Genomic DNA, 18,935 nt, shown 5'->3' on the forward strand with positions numbered 1-18,935 from the left:
TAAGGTCACTTTTCTTTTTAAGTGAGATATACAATTACATTTTACAGTGCACTCTGCTGGCTTGCTGAATAAATTAATGCATGTATTAATTGATATGTGTCTATTATTATTGTGGTGTCTATAGTAACTATACTTTCTCTATGTTACATATCTAAAAGATTAGGGTAATCTTCACTCATTAACACAAAACATTTTATTCTAATTGATTATTTTTTCTCAGGAATTGATGCATTCACACATACACTAATGATTGTGAAAGTGTGTGAATAATATGATTATTTGGTGGGAAATGAATGCATCAAGAACTATTAATTATTTTGTTTGTCTGTTTCATCCATAATCCATATGGCTGATGATTCTGCACCTTTTAAGCATCAATTAAGGCAAGGCTTGGTTTAATCACTATAGTCTGATCAGACCATGCATTTGTTTCCACCAGATTGGACAACTGTAATTCCTTATTAGGATATCCCCATAAATCCATGGGCCTCTAGTTGACCCAAAATGTCAGGATGTCAGAGCCTAGAAAAAGGGAACTAGAGCTAGAGAACATATATCTCCCATGTTAGCTCCTATAGGCTCCTTGTAAAATCCATACAACAATTCAATATCCCTCTTCTTAAAGATCCAAACAACCCAGCTCCACTGTCTCTTTATGACCTCCTCCAAACCTTACCCTATATCACACTATGATCCTAACTGTGTCTTGGGTCATCATTCATTGGCATATCATTATTATTACAGTTACTATTAGACTGCTGAGCCTGTTACTATTACACTTTGATCATCACTATTATTAATACCATCTAAACAGTTTCTGGGTTAACATTGTGTTGTTCTGCTACAGCAGTGTAGCCTTCAGCCTGAAACTTTATGTAACGTTTATGCAACTCCCACCAGCTTCCTCTCTCTCCCTTGAGTCTAATCCCTACCACCCACTCAGAGTCTGGCTCTGTCTCTTAAGTCTCTTCCTCTTACAGGGCAGTTCCTCCTCTCTACTGTCGCCTAGTGCTCATGCTGTGCACTAGTGCTATGTGGGCTCTATAATACAGTAGGTTTCCAACTTTCCACGTGACTTGAAATAATATGATGAACTTTATATTATGAATTGGCACAGTATCACTGTCTTGAATCGCAATGATAATGTAAAAATAGTGTTTTCTTTCTTTCTTTGTTTAAGAATCACACCCTTTACTGTTCTTATGGATATCTGTCCGTAAATGAGGATGGTTTAATGAACGGGAGAATAAAGTTGGGATAAGGACTACCATGCCCTTTTGATAGCGCTGGCTCCTCTGCAGACTTGAGGGCGCTCAGCTGTTTGAAGTTCACTTCAGATACGTGTGAGTGTAAGTGTGAGTGTGTTTGTTTTGTTTTGATTTGTTTGTTTGTTTGTTTTAACCCGCAGGTGCCTTTCTTGCCAGCTCTGCCTCACTATTCCTTGAAATGCGCTCGTGACGCAGCTATTTCCCGTTTGAGCCCTCCCTCCTCCCCGTCTGCTGCTCTGCTTCTGCGAGGGGCAACTCAACGGCGTCGCTGAACTTGAATAGAAAGAAATACGAATATTTACATTGATGTGGATTTATGGGCCTGATGTAAAGAGATATCTCTCTGCTTCTGTCAGCGGTGGTTGTCCAGGTAAGTCGCGGTAAAATACCTCTACGTGTGAGCCAGGGAAGCAGAGAGGGGAGATTGGTATCGGGCTTATTGCCGTAGGTGGGCGGTGTGGTATGCTCCCCAGCTAAATCGAAACCAGTGAGATAAAAAAAAAACTGTATCTTTGAGGTTAGATTTAGTCCTTAAACACGTCAATCTTATCTGTACGTGCGTTAGTCGTTGTTGAAAGTTTTTTAAACGGATTTAGTAGCCTAAATGTCAAGAGTCCCGTCTTTTCTCAACAACGAGGGAAAGAAGAAGAAACTACCGTCAACAAAACAACTGCATCTCAGCAGTCCACAGCAAAACATGCATTTATTTACCCTCTTTTCTTTTTTGATGTATGTAAAGTGCTGAACAATTGTGTGAAAGCTTTTCAGACCACTTGACATTTGACAGATAAGGCGTCTCCTTCTCTCAAGTCGACAAGTAGAGACTAGTTTCATTTACGCTGTTGAGCTGTGCCACAACTACCTGTCAACTCATTTTAACTGTAGGGCCTACAGTTATGTTTTGTTAGAAAGTATAAATCCACTAAAATCAATTCTCCAGCAAAATGGGTTACATTTATCCCTATAATTAACTTGCACACGATTGTAGCCTACATTCCTTTGACTTTAATTGTATTTGGCAGGAGACCTGGTAGCTACATAATGATAGTTCCTGAGAAATCTGTGAGTTTGGAGTCAGGGCTCAGCTCATGGATGAAACTGATATAATTAGCCTGTACCAGAGAAATATGACACACACACACACACACACACACACACACACACACACACACACACACACACACACACACACACACACACACACACACACACACACACACACACACACACACACCAGTTGGCACTGGAGTAGCACTGTGGGACTGTGAACTTGATTTTTGGATGCAGGAAAATGAAAGGGAACCCCTGGCCGAATATAAAATATTCTTATGGTGATAATACACAACACCAGCAGATTGACTGATACACCAAGACATTAAAACTTGAGGCTCTGCACAATTTTTTGTCTTTCTTTCTTTTTGAGACATTGTAATGATGTGTTGTGTAATAGCTTCAATCAAATTTCCATGTAACAGCTCAGCAGCAGTTAACCCTCCATCCTGCAGGAGGCTTTACAACAACACCCAGAGTGGCATTGTAAACATTTTATTCCTCCTACAGATAGCATTTAGTTAATGTCAATGTCCACTTGAACCCAGTGGGAGTGTTTATTGTCACACCTTTCTCAAACTGTGGTGGAGCACAAAGCCATGAGCTGTTGGTGGCTTGTGTTTGTTTTTTACATAAATAAATGACACTCGATCCAGTTCCTGTAAAGATGTTTCAAAGTCCAGCTGAATGACACACTGATGTGCGCTGTCATCCCTTCACAGGTGACCTCAGATGGATTGAGTTAAACCTATAAGATAATGGAGGGAGCTGGGCACAGAGGAAAACAGAATAAAAAAGCCCCTGCTGGCACAACACAGCTCCTGCTCCTCATGGTGAGAAAACCCTTAAGTGCTTCATCCAATACTCTGAGATAAACAGGAACAGCTGCCAGACAATGGCGATGCATGTTCTCTTTGAGGATTCATTGTTTGATCTGTGTTGCAGTGCATGTTGACTTTGGCATGGTCAGAACCTTCAGATGAGTCCAAGTGTACGGCACGCGAATATTTCAGTGACCATGGAGTTTGTTGCAACCGATGCTTTGCAGGTACACAAACACACATGATGCCCATTAGCATGTTTATTGTTGGAAATGTCACACCAGTGATTATGTTCTTCTTTCAAATCAGCCTATCAAGGCTTAACCATGTTTACACGTGACATGTTTTTCAGGTTCTAAGCTAGCAGAGCATTGCCGTTATAAGGGCCAGAGAAGTAACTGCACCGAATGTCCTAAAGATCAGTACCAGGAAAACATGAACTTTGCCAGTAACTGCAAAGGATGCCGAAGATGTACAAGTAGAGTAACAACTTTTTTCAGACTCACTTTGACCTCCTGGATATATCAGTTTTGTACCAGTCAATGGTTTTCTTTATTAATTTTTTCTATATTTTTTTCCGCAGAACGGAATGAATTTCAGGTGGAGCCATGTAAAAGTGATAGAGACACTATTTGTCAGTGTAAGGACGGTCATTACAAATTTGAAATCACTGAAGACACGTATGAGTGTCACAGATGCAAACCATGTGGCGCTGATGAAAAGGAAGTACAAAAATGTAAGTGCAGTGATGTTATATCAATGTAAAGACTTTATCAGTTATTTGGCTCATAAAGTATTTCCTCTTCCTCAGTGGTGTGTAAATGTTACTACTATTCTTGTTGTACACAGGCACACCACAGAAAAACACTGTTTGTGTATGTAAGGAGAACTACTACAAAGTCAAGAGCAAGTGTCAACCCTGCAACAAGTGAGTGCACCGTTTGTCGTTTGTGAACACCGTTCCCATTCTGCTGCCTGGGATGCTTGTTTTGTCAGTGATAGGGAAGTGGGTTTGTTGAATTGAAACTTGCAGCACACTTCCGACTTTTTTCAATCTTTCCATTTGTTGGCAACAGAAGAGAGAAGTTAGGCACCAAAGCAGGGTTTAGTCACATCGTGACATTTACGAAACAAGTGCTTGTTTGTTAAATATACTGACTTCTGGGCTTCTGTTTCACAGTCCGCCTGGCTCACAGGGAAGACCCCTAAGATTTATGGGTAAAAATCCCTTGTGTAGGCCTACACTGAATTTCTAATAAATATTTTATGAAGCATTTATATCAAATTGTCTTAAATTACATAAATTGCCATTTTTTTCATCCCTGTTTAATGGAAGAGAGAGATAAATTTGATAAAATAATTTCCTGGTTAGACAAAATGAAATAGCTCACTTCAAAATATTTTGAAAATTGGTATCAGAAGTTGTTGTTGATGTTATTATCATTATTATGTTATCATGTTAGTGTGGGTGGATAGACACAAAGATATGTGTCACAGATAAAAAGAGGAAAAAGGAGGGGAGCCCAGAACTGAACTGCCCTTAGATCCCTCAATCCTTACTACACACAAACATCCGAGTGTAACCACTAACAGTAATAGTGACAGATAAAGTGTTATCGCTACAGCAAGTGGGATCCTGTACTGTAAGTGGTTAACGTGCAGTTGTTTGAACTCTTTTACTGGTGTTGAAAAGATCCCTCGACCTTCATGTTAATCACTTCCTCTTGAGATGTGCTACTTCCTCTTCAGTGTTGTGAAATGTTGTCTCTTCTCTCTACAGTTGTACTGAAGAGTGCAAACATCACTGTTCTACTACCGAGACCACGAAAGGTGAGCCCTTAAACCAGATGGAGTGAATAACTATAAGGTTGCTATATGAACAAAGTAACCTGATAATACATGTGTTGTTGACAACCTGTAGTCTGCTTAGCAATAGACTCTGCTCTTACAGAAACACTTAAACATATTATCAGTAAAGTGTAATCAACTTTAACTTCACTATAATATTTTTTTTCCGGTTAACCCACTATTCACTGCTTTTGTCCAAGTTTACATTCTGTTTGTGTGATAACATGCATTATTTAAAATCAGGTTTTATAACAACAGAACGAGTTTTAGATTGACAAATACATAATGTGTCTATTTCCATGTCTTTTTTTATGTGTTCCTTGGGTTCTTCATGAAGGTCCCGGCCCTGGAAACGAACATCTCATACACGTAATCGTTGGCATTGCATCTGCTGGTGTTGTATTTTTGGTGCTGGGGGTTATTGTCACCCACAAGGTCACAAAATGGCTCACCAAGAGGAAGTTGCCAAAACACTCCATTCAGTCGTCCGATGATTCCCAGGACTCTTGCAAGGTACGCTGATCTGTCTGTCTGCGGTTCATTTTTCCGACTGGAAGCACATCTACACCCGTTAAATCTGAGCCACTCTTTGTTTCATAGGAGGTCTTTATTGTCAAGCCGCCTTTGGACAGCGGTGTTAAAGCCATACCACAAACCCAAAGCCCGGTGATGGAACAGCAGCTATCCAATCTGCCTGACTGTGTCCCCCTGGAAATCAAGAGTGAGTGTATTTTATACTGTGCATAGCAGCACATGCTCAATGGTCCAGTGTGTTCAAACATACAGTAAACTATTGTGCTAACGCTTATCTCTTCCCCTCAACACACCTCTCCCTTCTTCTCTCCCCCCTCGTGCAGTCCCCGAGCTGATCTACACGGTGCTGGATCTGGTTCCAGTGCAGCAGGTGAAGCAGCTGGTGCGTACCCTCGGTGTGACGGACACAGAGATCGAACAGGCGCAGATGGACCACACATCCTGCCGGGAGGCCCACTACCAGATGCTGCGGATGTGGGCCGAGAGAGGGTCTCGGCCGGGCGGAGGAGGACGAGGTGACATGCTGCACTGGCCGCTGATGCAGGACTTGTTGGACAAACTGAGAAAGATGCACCTGGGAAGGGCGGCGGAGGAGCTCGAGACAATCCATGGCATTCAGTAATCTCCCAACATGAGTGCAACAAAAAGCTGATGAAACCAAGTACTGTCCCTGTAGAGACTCACTCCATGACGGCCTGGAGCGCAGAGACAAAGACACGGTGCTACGAACAAAGCCTTTTTTTAAAAAAAAAATTTATATATCACTTCTCTCTACCTCTCATCCCCACTATCTGCTGAGGTGACAAGGTCAAACTACTGAGAGGGATCGATCAACAAGACAGTGCAGAGCCACAGGAGAGGTTTTTGCACTAATAGTGTTAGTGCACCTCTTTTTTAAAGATCCTGTATAAAGTAGTATATTTTAAAAACTATTTAAACAGGTAGTCATACATGGCCAAAGACAAAAAGACTGATACCCCCCCTCTAATGTGAGAGTTTTTTAATAGATTTTTTGGTTGACCTTTTCCTTGAAGTCAGCAAGAGAGTGAATGTGAGAGTAAACGAGAGAGAGACTGTAATTTGCAATTTTACCATTCTCTGTCACGTGCTGTTTAAGGCAATTAAGTCATTTCATTTTTGTCATCCCAGGTATGTTAAAACATTATAGTTAACATTCTTTTAGCACAGGGAAGTGTAAAATAAATAGTGACAATTTAGTCTGAACCACAAAGTTAAATGGTAATGTTTTAATAGCAGAACCTGCACGGGGAAAGCAACACGAGGGAATTTGCAGTTCCTGTTTGACTTGACAAGACCCCTGACACTTTTAACAAGCTTTTCACAGCACCATTAGCATTCTTTTAAGCCCCATCATAGACGCATTATTCATTACAGAAAAAGAAAGGACACGCCTTGTCTCAGTTCGTCTCTGCCAGGCAGCTTTCATAACTCCGGTCCCAGCCTGCAGATTCAGATATGAATCTGTCACACTCGTACAGACTTGGCATTCCAAAGCACTTTTTTTCCTGTTTCAAACTGTATTATACTTTCACAATAAACAACAACAAAGAAATGTATGGGATATGTTCTGCTTACCCGTGTAGCGTGGCAGACATGTTCTGGTAATTATGTCATGTAATTGTGCGTTCCTGGAGGCAAACGGTCATTAACTGGCTTTGATTGTATGTATGCAGGTGTGTGCAGGTGTTTAAATGTGAAAAATGTTATGAAGATGAATTGTCATATACTTCAGTCAAGCTGTGTTTGCATTCCACATAAGTGCTTTAAACATTAAATCACATTTGTAATAACGTTTTGCCTACTATAAGTGCAGCTCTTGAGTCTTTGTCTCTCTTTGTTGACCTCACGTGAACTAGTTATCTTTTTTTGGTGTCCTGTAGCTACATTCTTTTGGCTTGTCTCCTTCCCCATAGCTCACTTCTAACTTCTTCTCACCTGCATGCTCTAGTCTGTTCTCCATTTTCCTGTGCTATGAAACGCCAGAATCTCATGGTTGATTACATATCAATGCCTCTTTTGCTGTTACGTAATGAACAAAGACAACTGCCTTCACACAAGACCTCTCTGTTCATGTCCCCCCCTCATAACACGATTTCCCATCCCCCGTTGTTTGCTCACTGTGATCAATAAGCCTGATTGCCATGAAACAACAACAGGACGCCTTTAAAAAAAAAAAATCAGCCACCGCCTCAGCTCTACTGAGGACTTTTTTTTTTCCAACTGCGACACATTAACCAGTCCTGAGCACTGATTTGTTGGCTGCAGAATCCAGTCGTTCTTGTTGGGCGAGTTGCAGAGGGAAGGGGCACAGGTGAAAGGAAGAGAGGGAGGGACCCATTGAGCTGAAGAGAGAGAGGAGGAGGAGAAAGCTTACAGAAACCAAAGATGACTGTGTGAAACGAAATGGATTCAACCAGGTCCAGGTAAAGAATCTGATTTTATCGATTATAAAATGTATGTAAATTTTATATGTAGCAGTTGAAGAAGATACAGGAGTACGGTACTTAAGGAGCCTTTTGTTTTGTGTGAGATTTGTGTAAGTTACCTTTATGCTAAAGCCTCTTGTGTGGATATATGGATTGCTTTCTAGTATTTGATATGTTGATTTCCTGAGGCCATACATCTACCAGTAGGCCTGACTTTACTGTCCATATATGAAGCTGTACATGAATCTTGCAGATCAGATGCAAGTCTATATCAGGCACCTTTGTGTTACTGTGGGACTCTGACAGTGATTGTAAACAGGTATGACAGCGTGATGAGAGCAGTTGCGTCAAACCTTTGATGTTTGACAACATAGTTTTGAGCATATTAGTGCAGCGCCCTTGACTGCAGTGTGTTTGCCCGTGCAAGCGTCTTTGCCTTCAGAATAGCGTGTAAAACTGAATCGAATTTAAGAATGATCTTGAATACCAGAGCAGCAATTCCCACACCGCTCTTGTGTGACATGAATGGCATTTCTCTAAAGTCTACAGCAGTAAATTATGATGTGTTTGTTTTATAGATACAGTAGCTTCCTGAGAATACAGACACATTCTCCGCCTTAACCTAAATATGCCAGCTGCAATGTCACGTTTGTGAGAACTGCTGTCAGACAACAGAGACACGTTGAGCTGCAGCCATGTGAGACTTTCAGTGTCCTGTTCAATCAGCATCACTGTCTGTACAATGCCACAGTAACAACTTTCTGTACCTGTTACTATTAAAGCTACCAAAATATATAAAAACAGTCCTGTCAAAAATCACTCATATTGTCTTTGTCTCTGTTTCTGTTTTAAAAGTATGTAACACACAGTTTTTTTTTTTTTTTATTGATTTTATTTCAGTCCTGTGACTTCTTTGTTTGTTCCCTTCCTGCTTCATCTGGGTGTACACATTGTAATTCCTCTTTTTAACACCTGCCTTTGTCCATTGTTAACCACAAAGCTGAAATAAACCTGTCATCAGGCATATTTATTAATCTGGTCTGATGCTTTTAAGGGGAATTTGTTCTTTTTTGCATTTTGTAGGCTACTTTATGTACATCTGTACTACAAATAAATACGACTACCATTATTATTTAGATAAAACAGGGAAGATGATTATAGTCGAAGTGTTCAGAATACTCATGCAACCTTTGACATGGAAATTTTATTTTGAAGGGTCAGAAGAGAAAAGGGTTTGGAACCAATTATTTAAACACAGTCATCCACATGTGCCTGTGATGCCAGGGATTTATAAAGGTTTAACCACTGACAGGGAAGTGTGAGTAAACCCTTATGAAAACAAAGCACAAAATGTCCCTTCATTCTGTCGTCCACTCTCTTGTAAAGCCTTTCTTGCAACAAATTATTCACCTCTGTGTCCTCACACACCTTATTTTGGCAATGAGTAACCCTGAGTGTTTATCTTCCAGTCTTTCCTCAAAAGCAGTGCACATAACCAGTGCTGGTGGAAATGAATCACAGATGGAAGAAGGACCGTGGCGAGACAGCGTGGACTTGGAGAGGAGGAGGGACAGTGAGAGCAGAGAGACAGATGTTGTTAATGGGATGACGGCAGCTGCAGAGGTAACCCATCACCACAGGGGGTCAGCAGACAAACAGAAGTTCAACACAATGGGCTTTAAGGCAAGTGACATGGGACAGTCGACTTCACCTACAAACATTTATAAACTACTGTTTGTTTGTTTTTAGGTTCTTCATGTTAGTATTTCCATATTTTTCTACTTTGTACTTCTACCCTAGATTTCAGAGATGTACTACTTGTACTCCATGTTTGTATATTTTTCATACAAACCATCCCATGACACCCTAAAACAGTGGTTCCCACCTTTTTTTGGTTCATGACCCCATTTTGACATCACAGATTTCTGGCGACCCCGCGATTTGCCGTCAATCAAGATGCGCCAGCTCAGATATTTTTATATGCTGCATTTTATTTGAACTCGATTAATATTCGAGACAGTGAAGTTATAGAATACAATTGTTTAAGATTGTGTGTGGTGTTTTTAATCGTAATTTAAAAAGAATAACAATTAGCTAGTTAAAAAAATATTTTTACCAGTCATTTTTTTAAAAATCAATTACTAGACATTTCAGGCGACCCCTTTTGAATTCCAGACGACCCCACATGGGGTCCCGACCCCAAGGTTGAAAAACACTGCCCTAAAACATGATGCACAAGTCAGGGTTAGGCAACGTATCTGTATTTGAGTCCTTAAACTTTATCTTCTTATGAAAAAAATAACAAGCTGCCATTTTATGTCACAAAGGGGTGGGGCGCCTGCTCTACCAACTGTGCCACATGACGCCCCATAATTGATTATTTTTACATTGAAAAGCTCAAAAGCTCATAAATTAAAATATCTGTTTTGACTTTTGCCAGTGTCATCTAAAATGACACCCCATGAATGGTATTTCAATGTGTTACGCTTCATGTAAAAAAAAAAAAGAAAAAAAAAAGTAAGTCACTGAACTTGTTACTGTACATACTGTTGAAAATACTGTTGAAGCTTTATATTAATGTATTCCTTCTTTTACCATGGGTAAGGATCTGAACACTGACTCTACTCGTGAATATTACTCATTAAATTAAGAGGAAATGCTACTTGTGTGTCACACGGTCATAATCACACAGTTGATAAGGGTTCTGAAATATGTAAAACAAAGACATGGCCAGATAAGCAATGTCTTGATTCATATATTGCTCTGGTTTCTAACTTATCTGATGGACAAAGGTTGATAAGCTTCATAGTGTGTGCGACGCTCTAATGAAAGGCGCTAGTACTTGAAATGTACCAACGTAATGTTTGATTTTTCAGAGGCGGACCAAGCAAAAGGTTGTGACTGACTTTGCAACCCTGAGTAAAGGAACTTCAGCAGGAGCCAAACCCAGAGCAGCACTGAGACAGGTCCTGTTCAGTCAGGGAGTGTCTGAGAAAAACCCAGCGTCTGAGGTATTCTGTTGTCTCCTGCTCATCACACTACATGCTGACATATGTAGAAACACATACAGACTTGCTCTAACTGGGTTCCACCCACTCAAACAACTAAAGCAACCACAGCAATATTTGTTCTGCTCCGCTGGCAGTAGCCTAGACGGAGATGTGACGACCAACCACAAGTGTTTGAACAAGTGCTGAATATCACTTCTAAGAAGTTACTGATTCATTATTACGCCACATTTCCTCTTCAGTTCTCTACCCCATTTTTCTTATCTTTTAATGTCTCTCTCTCCACCCCCTTAGGAGCGAGGCCAGCTGGATGTGTTGAAGCAGGACTTGGAGGCCTTACAAGTACCAGTCAATTTGAAGTGGAGATGGAAAGAGGAGAGTCAGGGCACAACACTGGAGAAGAACTGGACGGATATAGTGCAGTCTCATTCAGTATGAGCCATCTCTTCCCTAGAAAGACCAAAATAATAATAACAATAATAATTAACCTCACTAGCAATTATTACCTCTGTAGTAGAGCTTATCCCTTACATAGACCTCCATTGTAACCAACCAAGACATAACTTAGCCACATCACTACTAGGAGACATTCATTAGAATAAACAGAGGCATTGTGGTCTATTTGGAGTCAAAAATTTCAAATTTTCCATCCTGCTGTTGTAAATGCAAACAAAAAAATTTCCATCCTGCTTTTTATCAGCATCCACTTAAAGCTCCTCTAATAGGTGTTTCCTTTCCCTCCTCTTTACCTTGCCCTCCCTCTCATTTTTGTCACATTCAGACCATGTCTAAGATGCAGAGACACCAGCAGGAGGCGCTGTGGGAGTTTGTTCACACTGAACTCACCTACATCAACAAGCTAATTATCATCACAGATGTAAGAAGTCGCTCTCTAACCTGCTGTCACAGCCAGATTTCTGTTCATGTATGTCTGTGCTGACGAGGGATTTTCCACAGGATGTTTATAACAAAGATGTGTTTACCTCTCACAGTTGGTGATTGCAGCTCTAGTCAACCTACATCAGCATGGATTTCTCCTGGAGGTCAGTGTGCAGAGCGTGCAGCCCCATCTACACTGGAAACACAACATACATAATCTCTCCAGGCCCATTTTCCACTGTTCTGCATACCACTGAAACACACTGACTGACATAACCAGAACATGCACATCCGCTCAAGATTATACAGAATACAAACGGACAAACGGAAAATGTTGCATGTGACACATTTCCACTGTGAGGCTGGAAAATATCAAAATGCGCAGGAGTTTAACTTCACCACTATGTTTATTTATTTTTGTTTTGACTGTCTTCTGCACCAGGTGACCCCCAAGCAGCTTTTCTCCAACGTCCCCTCCATCCTCACTGCACACCAACTGTTCTGGCAGGAGGTGATATACCCCATGTTGCAGGAAGTGCGGAGGACAGGCAAGCCCTTTGACCCCATGAAGTTAGAAGCTGGTTGTCTGCAGGTATGAGCTCACCATCTGCAGCAAACATGTTCATGAGTGTGTTTCTGCCCGTCAGCAAAGAAAACCAACGAAGAACCTGCCTACACTCTCTTAACTTAACCATTTATTTAAAAAAAAAACAAAGGAAAGCCCCGGGCACATGCACCGCAGGCTACTTATACTCTACTCTGCACTGTGAAGATCAAACAGTGAATTACGGGATGCAACCCTAAAGTGCAGCTTACACATTAACATATCTGTGATAAGAATCTATTAATATAGTCATTTTAATACAACATTAACAGAGGTCATTCTGCTGCACAAAGAGAGCTTTACTTTTGTTAATTACGTTTTGTTGATAAGAGATAAACAGGCACTTCGGTGGTTTTAGCATTGCACTTCCTTAGAGCATTCGACTGGTTGCATGGACAATAAAGCAGTTATCCATGTGTGACATTTCTAATCGTTTCACATTTTTTGTCCTAAGTTCCACGAGCGGTTCCCATCCTATCATAATTACTGCTGGGAGGAGGAAGACAATCTTGAGTTCACGCGCTGGCATATGGAGAACAACCCACATTTTATGACTTTTGTTCAGGTACAGTGAAGCAGCATCCATATGCACAACATGCAAGACAGTTGCACAATCATTTGATGATGCAAAACCCAAACACAAGCACTGAAATACACGCCCACACTAACCCAAGTATTACCTGAATGGAATTCATTGTAATGACTGTGACTGTTCAGTTATTAATGGCGGGTCTGTGTTGTTGGTGATGTTTTCATAACCTTGTGGGCGACCTGTCATTGCAACTTCCTAATGGGCAACCTAACCGCCAACGCCTTACCAAATGATTCAGCCGCAGCAGTAGTTTGAAGGATTTCTAGCTCACTACGCTGACTGCAGGATATTTACAGGAAAAGTGAGTGATAATCAGTGCTGTTCTGCACCACTTTGTGTGCTGAGCCTGGAAAACTGGAAATGTACCTTTGATTGCGTTTATGCTGCAAACAAGCACTGACACTTGCAACACTATCTTGTGCAAAGAGTCATGTTTGATGTTTGATTATGTATGTGTGTGTATTCAGCCTTGGCTTTTTCATATACGCATGTCATACCCTCATACTTGTCAAGCTGAGTGGGAGGTGAAATGTTTTTGTTCAGCAGTAAAAGACACGCTCTTACCAGGAAATGGCAGCCGCGGTGGGTGTTCAAGGGTCGTCCAAATCAGACAGAACAAAAACATCTTGGTCTAGTTTTTATTTGAAGTTTTATTAAAGTCCCCACCCCCCGAGACAGCAGATGTGAGGAGATGGAAAAAAAGAAAGAAGAATACGTTCATTTAATTTTCCACTGCTTCAAGAAACACAAACAAAATATATTTTCAAGCCACTTAAGAAGAAAACCCCAAAACGATCTGTATAAATAGATACAACTCATTCTATTGTAAGATGTTGTTTGGCACTACTTTTTAAAATTAATTATATATGTTTGCATTTCTACTTAAATAACTATTATTGGGAACTATTTGACTTTATTATAAACCATTTTGAGAAGCAATAAGTTATGCTCTTGTGCTTTTGTGTTGTCCAGTGGGTGGAGACTCACCCTCAGTGTGAGCGGATGCGCCTTGGGGACATGCAGGCCAAACCCCATCAGAGGATCACAAAGTACCCCCTGCTGCTAAAGGCTGTGCTCAAAACCACCCAGGACCCTCATGTACAAAACATACTCAAAGGCATGGTGAGGATCTGACACCATGAAGTTATCAAATCTGTTTTTATCTGCTGAACAAATCAAAACTCCCGCCGACACACACTAAACCATCTTCTTCTCTTCAGCTGTCAAGTGTCAACAGTTTCCTGGAGACTATCAATGACCACCTCAGGGTGATGGATGAGAGGCTTGCTCTCTCCATCTCTGCTCAGAGGGTGGAGGGATATGAGGTTGAGGGAATAAATGAAGAAATTGACAAGGTAAAATATTAACACACCTTGTGAAATCTACCTCAATATTGGCATTCAACTTACTGCCAGCCTACTGTAGCTTTTCGCTGCTAAAAAGCAATTGATAAAGGTGTGTTATTCCACCTATATCAGTATCTGTGAATTCAGTGTATAAATGTGAAAGGTCAGAGGTCAGGTTGTAATGACAACACTGAACAACAAGAGATTTCTGCCAATATAAACAGTTACCTGGACAATTCACTACTGATGATTACTAATGACAGATTTCCTTTGCAGCATGTCAGAGAGATCTGCCAGTTTGACCTAACGTGTCCCATCAGAGAAGTGGGTCGTGATGTTGTTCGTAAGCTGCTGCTCGAGGAAAACTTGAAGATTCGGGACAGAAAAGAGAGCAAGGTGAGCAAAGTTTGAGCGCTCAGATACTGTATGTTAAGACCTAGAACTTCCTTTTCATGACTTCTCCTTATGGTTCTCCACACATGGTGCCATGCAGCTGGAGGTGATGGCTCTACTTTTCTCAGATGTGCTTCTAATCACCAAAGCCCATAAGAAAGGAGAGCGGCTAAAAATGGTTCGGCCCCCTCTGGTCTTGGACAGAACCTCTTGCATCGCACTAAAAGACGGCTGTGAGTAACATTTTCTACCAGACACAAAGCCAAAACAGAGTGCTGCTGAACAGATAGTTTTTTTTACAAATCTCATTACTTCTTCTCTTCAGGTTCATTTGTTCTCGTGGAGGTGGGTGAACTTCAGAGCCCTATGAATGTCTACATATTCGCAGCCAGCACCTCAGAAAGATGTTCCACATGGGTCTCCAACATCCACCAGGCAAAGGTAAAATCTGATATTTCTTGCAGAAACTTTAGAAAGGATTGCAGTCTCATTCAGCTTTTAGCCACACTAGTATTGTCTGGAACAGAGGGATGGATTGCCATTGAATTTGTTCAGACTTTTCATGATCCACTCAAGGCCAATCCCGCTGACATTGGTGATCCTATGACTGGGCAACAAAAGATTAAAATTATTCAGTTAAAATTTAACATCAAATGCCTTTTGGTAACTTTTGCTTGTAGACTTTGGCACATATTCATGCTCATGATGAATTCTTATAACTTTGGTGATTCCCTGCCTTCTCCTCAGCTGTTCTTTGTGTTTAGTAGCACTTTCATTGTTGAATGTTTTTTTGTCTTTATATTATGTCAGGAAACACTGGAGAAGCTGAGAAAGACAGAGAGCAGCAGACAACAAGAAAACTGGAAAATCCAACAAGAGGCCAAATCTATGGAAGAAACTAAAATGGATGATGTAGACACAGAAGAAGGGGGAACGTTTGTAGATAATCTTTGTGAGGAACTAATTATCCCCCAGTCAGTGAATGGGATGTTGGCATCTAAAGAAGCAAAGGGAGAGTATCAACCTGCAGATCATGTGGCCATCAACAACATGCCTACTAACAGTAATCATAAATTAGTGCATAAGGGCTTTCCTGGTAGGCAACAAACAGTCAAAGGACATGAATGGATAGAAATGGGAGTGAGAAGAGATCAAGATGGGAACCACACTGAGGAAGAAGAGAAAGTAGTTGAGTCTCAAATGACAAACGAGCGAAACCACAAGGCCCAATCTGTCCCCAACCTGAATTTTTTCCTTCATAACACTCCTGCAGATCCATTAAGGTACAATGCAACTAGACCACACAGTCTTTTAATAGACGGGTTGCCAGATGTTGACTACCCAACCAACAATGATAGCACTTTACAACTTCCGTACCAACCCCCGATGTCCAGGGAAGGGCCTGAGTTTCAAACACTACCAGGTGGAGGAGTGTCTCCAATGACAGATTCCCAGTCTGTTGACCTAGACATCAGGAGAAATTCAAGCTGCAGCCAGTCTATGGACGGAGAGACATCTCCAGAGCCTTTGGGGTTCTCAAAAGATCTGAGGTCACCGAGGTTACAGAGGCGAAGGCCAGTTATCCATAAGGGTTCCTCTACTCGCATGTCCAAGCAGCGTACAGGTGAAAGTTCAAACAACTCTTCCTCCAACTCTGACTCAGACCACAGCCTGAACCTCAAGAGAAACTCCTTGCCTTCTAGCCAAAGCTCAGATTCACACCGGGTGCTCAAGCTGGGTTCCCTGAAACCAAACCAGTTTTGGTACATGAATGATAGAGTCTCTCCGGATCCACAAACATTGTCTGAGCCTGAGTCGCCTGATCCAAATTTCCATAGAAAAGTAATGAAAACCCAAAGGAGTGCCTCCATTCCTAACATCATAATTGAGGGAGAGCATGGATTTCGTCCACACCACAGTCGTCCGTACACTTTACCCCAAGAACAAGATATCTCACAGCGTTATCCTAACAGACAAAACTCCCCCCTGGCGGGCCTTCTGGAAAGATCCAAAGAGAGAGTGAAAGACCGAGATGGAATCAGGAGAGGGCGTGACGTGAAAATGGCCAACTTGAGGTCAAGACATCTTTCTCCTTCCCCCACTTTTTCCACCACACCTTCACCATTGCCCAGTGATGGAGACAGAGACACAGACTGGGAGGAGGAGGTGAAACTGATGAGACACAGAGCTCCCACAGTGAGCAAAGGATGGAAAGAGCAGCTCGTCGACGCAGATGAGGATGAAAACGAGAGCAGGTATGTATAAGTAGTATGAATTAACATTGTTTGTGAAATGTATGAATTTGTTGGCTGGAGAGGCAGATTGATTTTTTTTTAATGGGTGGAAAAAAGATTTTGTTGACCATGCACTGTAGAAAAAGACACCACTAAGACAGCTCACAATAGATGTCATAACTGACTCTTATTACCATATTGACACAACCACACCCACTACCACATTTCCAAGAAGACATTAGTCAAGTTGCTTGAGGCAATCAAGCAACTAACTGAAACACGAACCAATAAATAATATAAGAACAAGAGCAATAAAAGAGGAGATACCAATAAAATAAAACCTGTTAAATGATATCAAGCAGGGCACGTTTTAACCACATGCTTAGTGTGGCCAAGTTTATTCACAATAACAATAATGTGATCATTTAAAAATAGTACTATCAGTCAAATGCATCTTCAAAGACTATCATAAAAGCAGACTTCAGTAGTCTCAGTCTTTGTGCTTCATAACAGGAACAGACCTGGATTATCAAGGATTAAGTAGAACAGGAAAAACCCTGAAAGCCACAATTTTGCATGAAGATCATGCAAACACAACATCACATTTTCCAGTGGCTCCACCTTTAGCAGCACACAGGGGATAAAACCTGGTCCTTCCTACATTTAAAATCAGCATTGATATGATCATAACAATGATACTAATGTCAATGTACCTATTAATATGCAGTACATTAGGCTACTGTGTTGAACATTTAGATGCTATTTACATCTAAAAATGTTTTTATAATAGAGGACTGTCCACATTGTCATTGTCTTTTACATTATCTCTGGTGCAGATCAGGCTTTTAATGAATCTTCCACAGACGTTTTCCCTCTTTTTCTTGAAAGAAAAGGCTTGCACATTCTCTGACTTTTCTGTATTGGATGAATTTATCTGTATTCCCCTTATTTGGGAAATTTACTCTGAAGCTGTCAGACTTCTACTACTGAAATGAGTTTTCAGGGCACAATATGCTGAACAGAGAGTTTGTTGAGAATGGAAACTTTAAACTAATCTGTTTGTCATGTCTAAGAACAACACTATTTATGGCTTGATTGACGCACTGAAAGCATAGTCAACGTCATAAAATATTTATCTTCTCTTCAGTGTTTTATTAAGTAGCAAACCTAAATACTTTGTTTTTACCTGACTTTAATAAGTATTCTTTGCCGGTACTTTATATATTTTTTGCAAAATTGAAATGAACAGTATTTCATCTATACAGTTATAATAATGACATTTATGTATTATCTGTCTTGTGGCAGCTTTGTGAGGAGATATAGTTTTGCATGATTACAGTATTTAGCAGCGGAGAGACTGTGGGTACATGGAATTTTAAATAGTAATGAGTTTTGATGACTCTCTCTCTTCCCTCAGTTACTTTACAGAAGGTGTAAATGTGGACTGGCCAGGCTGGTGCTTTGATGATGATGAAGTCATGAACCGTTTGTACCCTGCAGATGAAGGTCTTCTGGAGAGCATCAGCCGATCCTTGGCCTTATCAGATGTTTCTGAAATGTCTGAGGACGGTGAATATAGTCAGGTGTAGATTTGAAGCTGCACTATGCATAGGCCGTAAATAAAATTCAGTCAATGAATGTTAATTTCAGAGGGACAAAGGACAGGACAGGTTGTCACTCTGAATTTATCATCACTGTAAGATTATGTAATTAGGGAAAAAATGTATTATTTTTTTAGACTAACACATGGTAAATCTTTTGTGTAATATAATGAAACTTTTTTTTTTATAAAGGACCATATATTAATTTATATTTGAAACACGTTTCCTCTCTCAATGTAAAATTTCAGATTGTATATAATGTAATAAATGAAACCAGATTTATTTCTATTAAATTGTCTTTATTTGGAAA

The 18,935-nt window shown here is 40.6% G+C and overlaps 2 protein-coding genes across 2 annotated transcripts; both read left to right on the top strand.

The window, feature by feature from the left end:
* Positions 1–1,360: 1,360 nt before the first annotated feature.
* tnfrsf1a (tumor necrosis factor receptor superfamily, member 1a) lies at positions 1,361–7,334 on the top strand. Its single transcript, XM_083989019.1, has 10 exons — positions 1,361–1,638; positions 3,041–3,151; positions 3,264–3,366; positions 3,492–3,617; positions 3,723–3,875; positions 3,989–4,067; positions 4,920–4,969; positions 5,325–5,500; positions 5,588–5,708; positions 5,845–7,334. Exons 2-10 carry the CDS (start codon positions 3,077–3,079, stop codon positions 6,141–6,143), a joined length of 1,182 nt encoding a protein of 393 aa, XP_083845145.1. The 5' UTR covers positions 1,361–1,638; positions 3,041–3,076; the 3' UTR covers positions 6,144–7,334.
* Positions 7,335–7,890: 556 nt separating this feature from the next.
* Positions 7,891–18,626, top strand: plekhg6 (pleckstrin homology domain containing, family G (with RhoGef domain) member 6). Its single transcript, XM_083989034.1, has 15 exons — positions 7,891–7,965; positions 9,438–9,651; positions 10,845–10,979; positions 11,271–11,408; positions 11,758–11,853; positions 11,969–12,019; positions 12,298–12,447; positions 12,914–13,024; positions 14,024–14,173; positions 14,272–14,406; positions 14,674–14,793; positions 14,891–15,023; positions 15,116–15,231; positions 15,601–17,045; positions 18,442–18,626. Exons 1-15 carry the CDS (start codon positions 7,946–7,948, stop codon positions 18,611–18,613), a joined length of 3,186 nt encoding a protein of 1,061 aa, XP_083845160.1. The 5' UTR covers positions 7,891–7,945; the 3' UTR covers positions 18,614–18,626.
* Positions 18,627–18,935: the final 309 nt, after the last annotated feature.

Source organism: Trachurus trachurus, assembly GCF_905171665.1.
Source record: "Trachurus trachurus genome assembly, chromosome: 16".
Taxonomy (NCBI): Eukaryota; Metazoa; Chordata; class Actinopteri; order Carangiformes; family Carangidae; genus Trachurus; species Trachurus trachurus.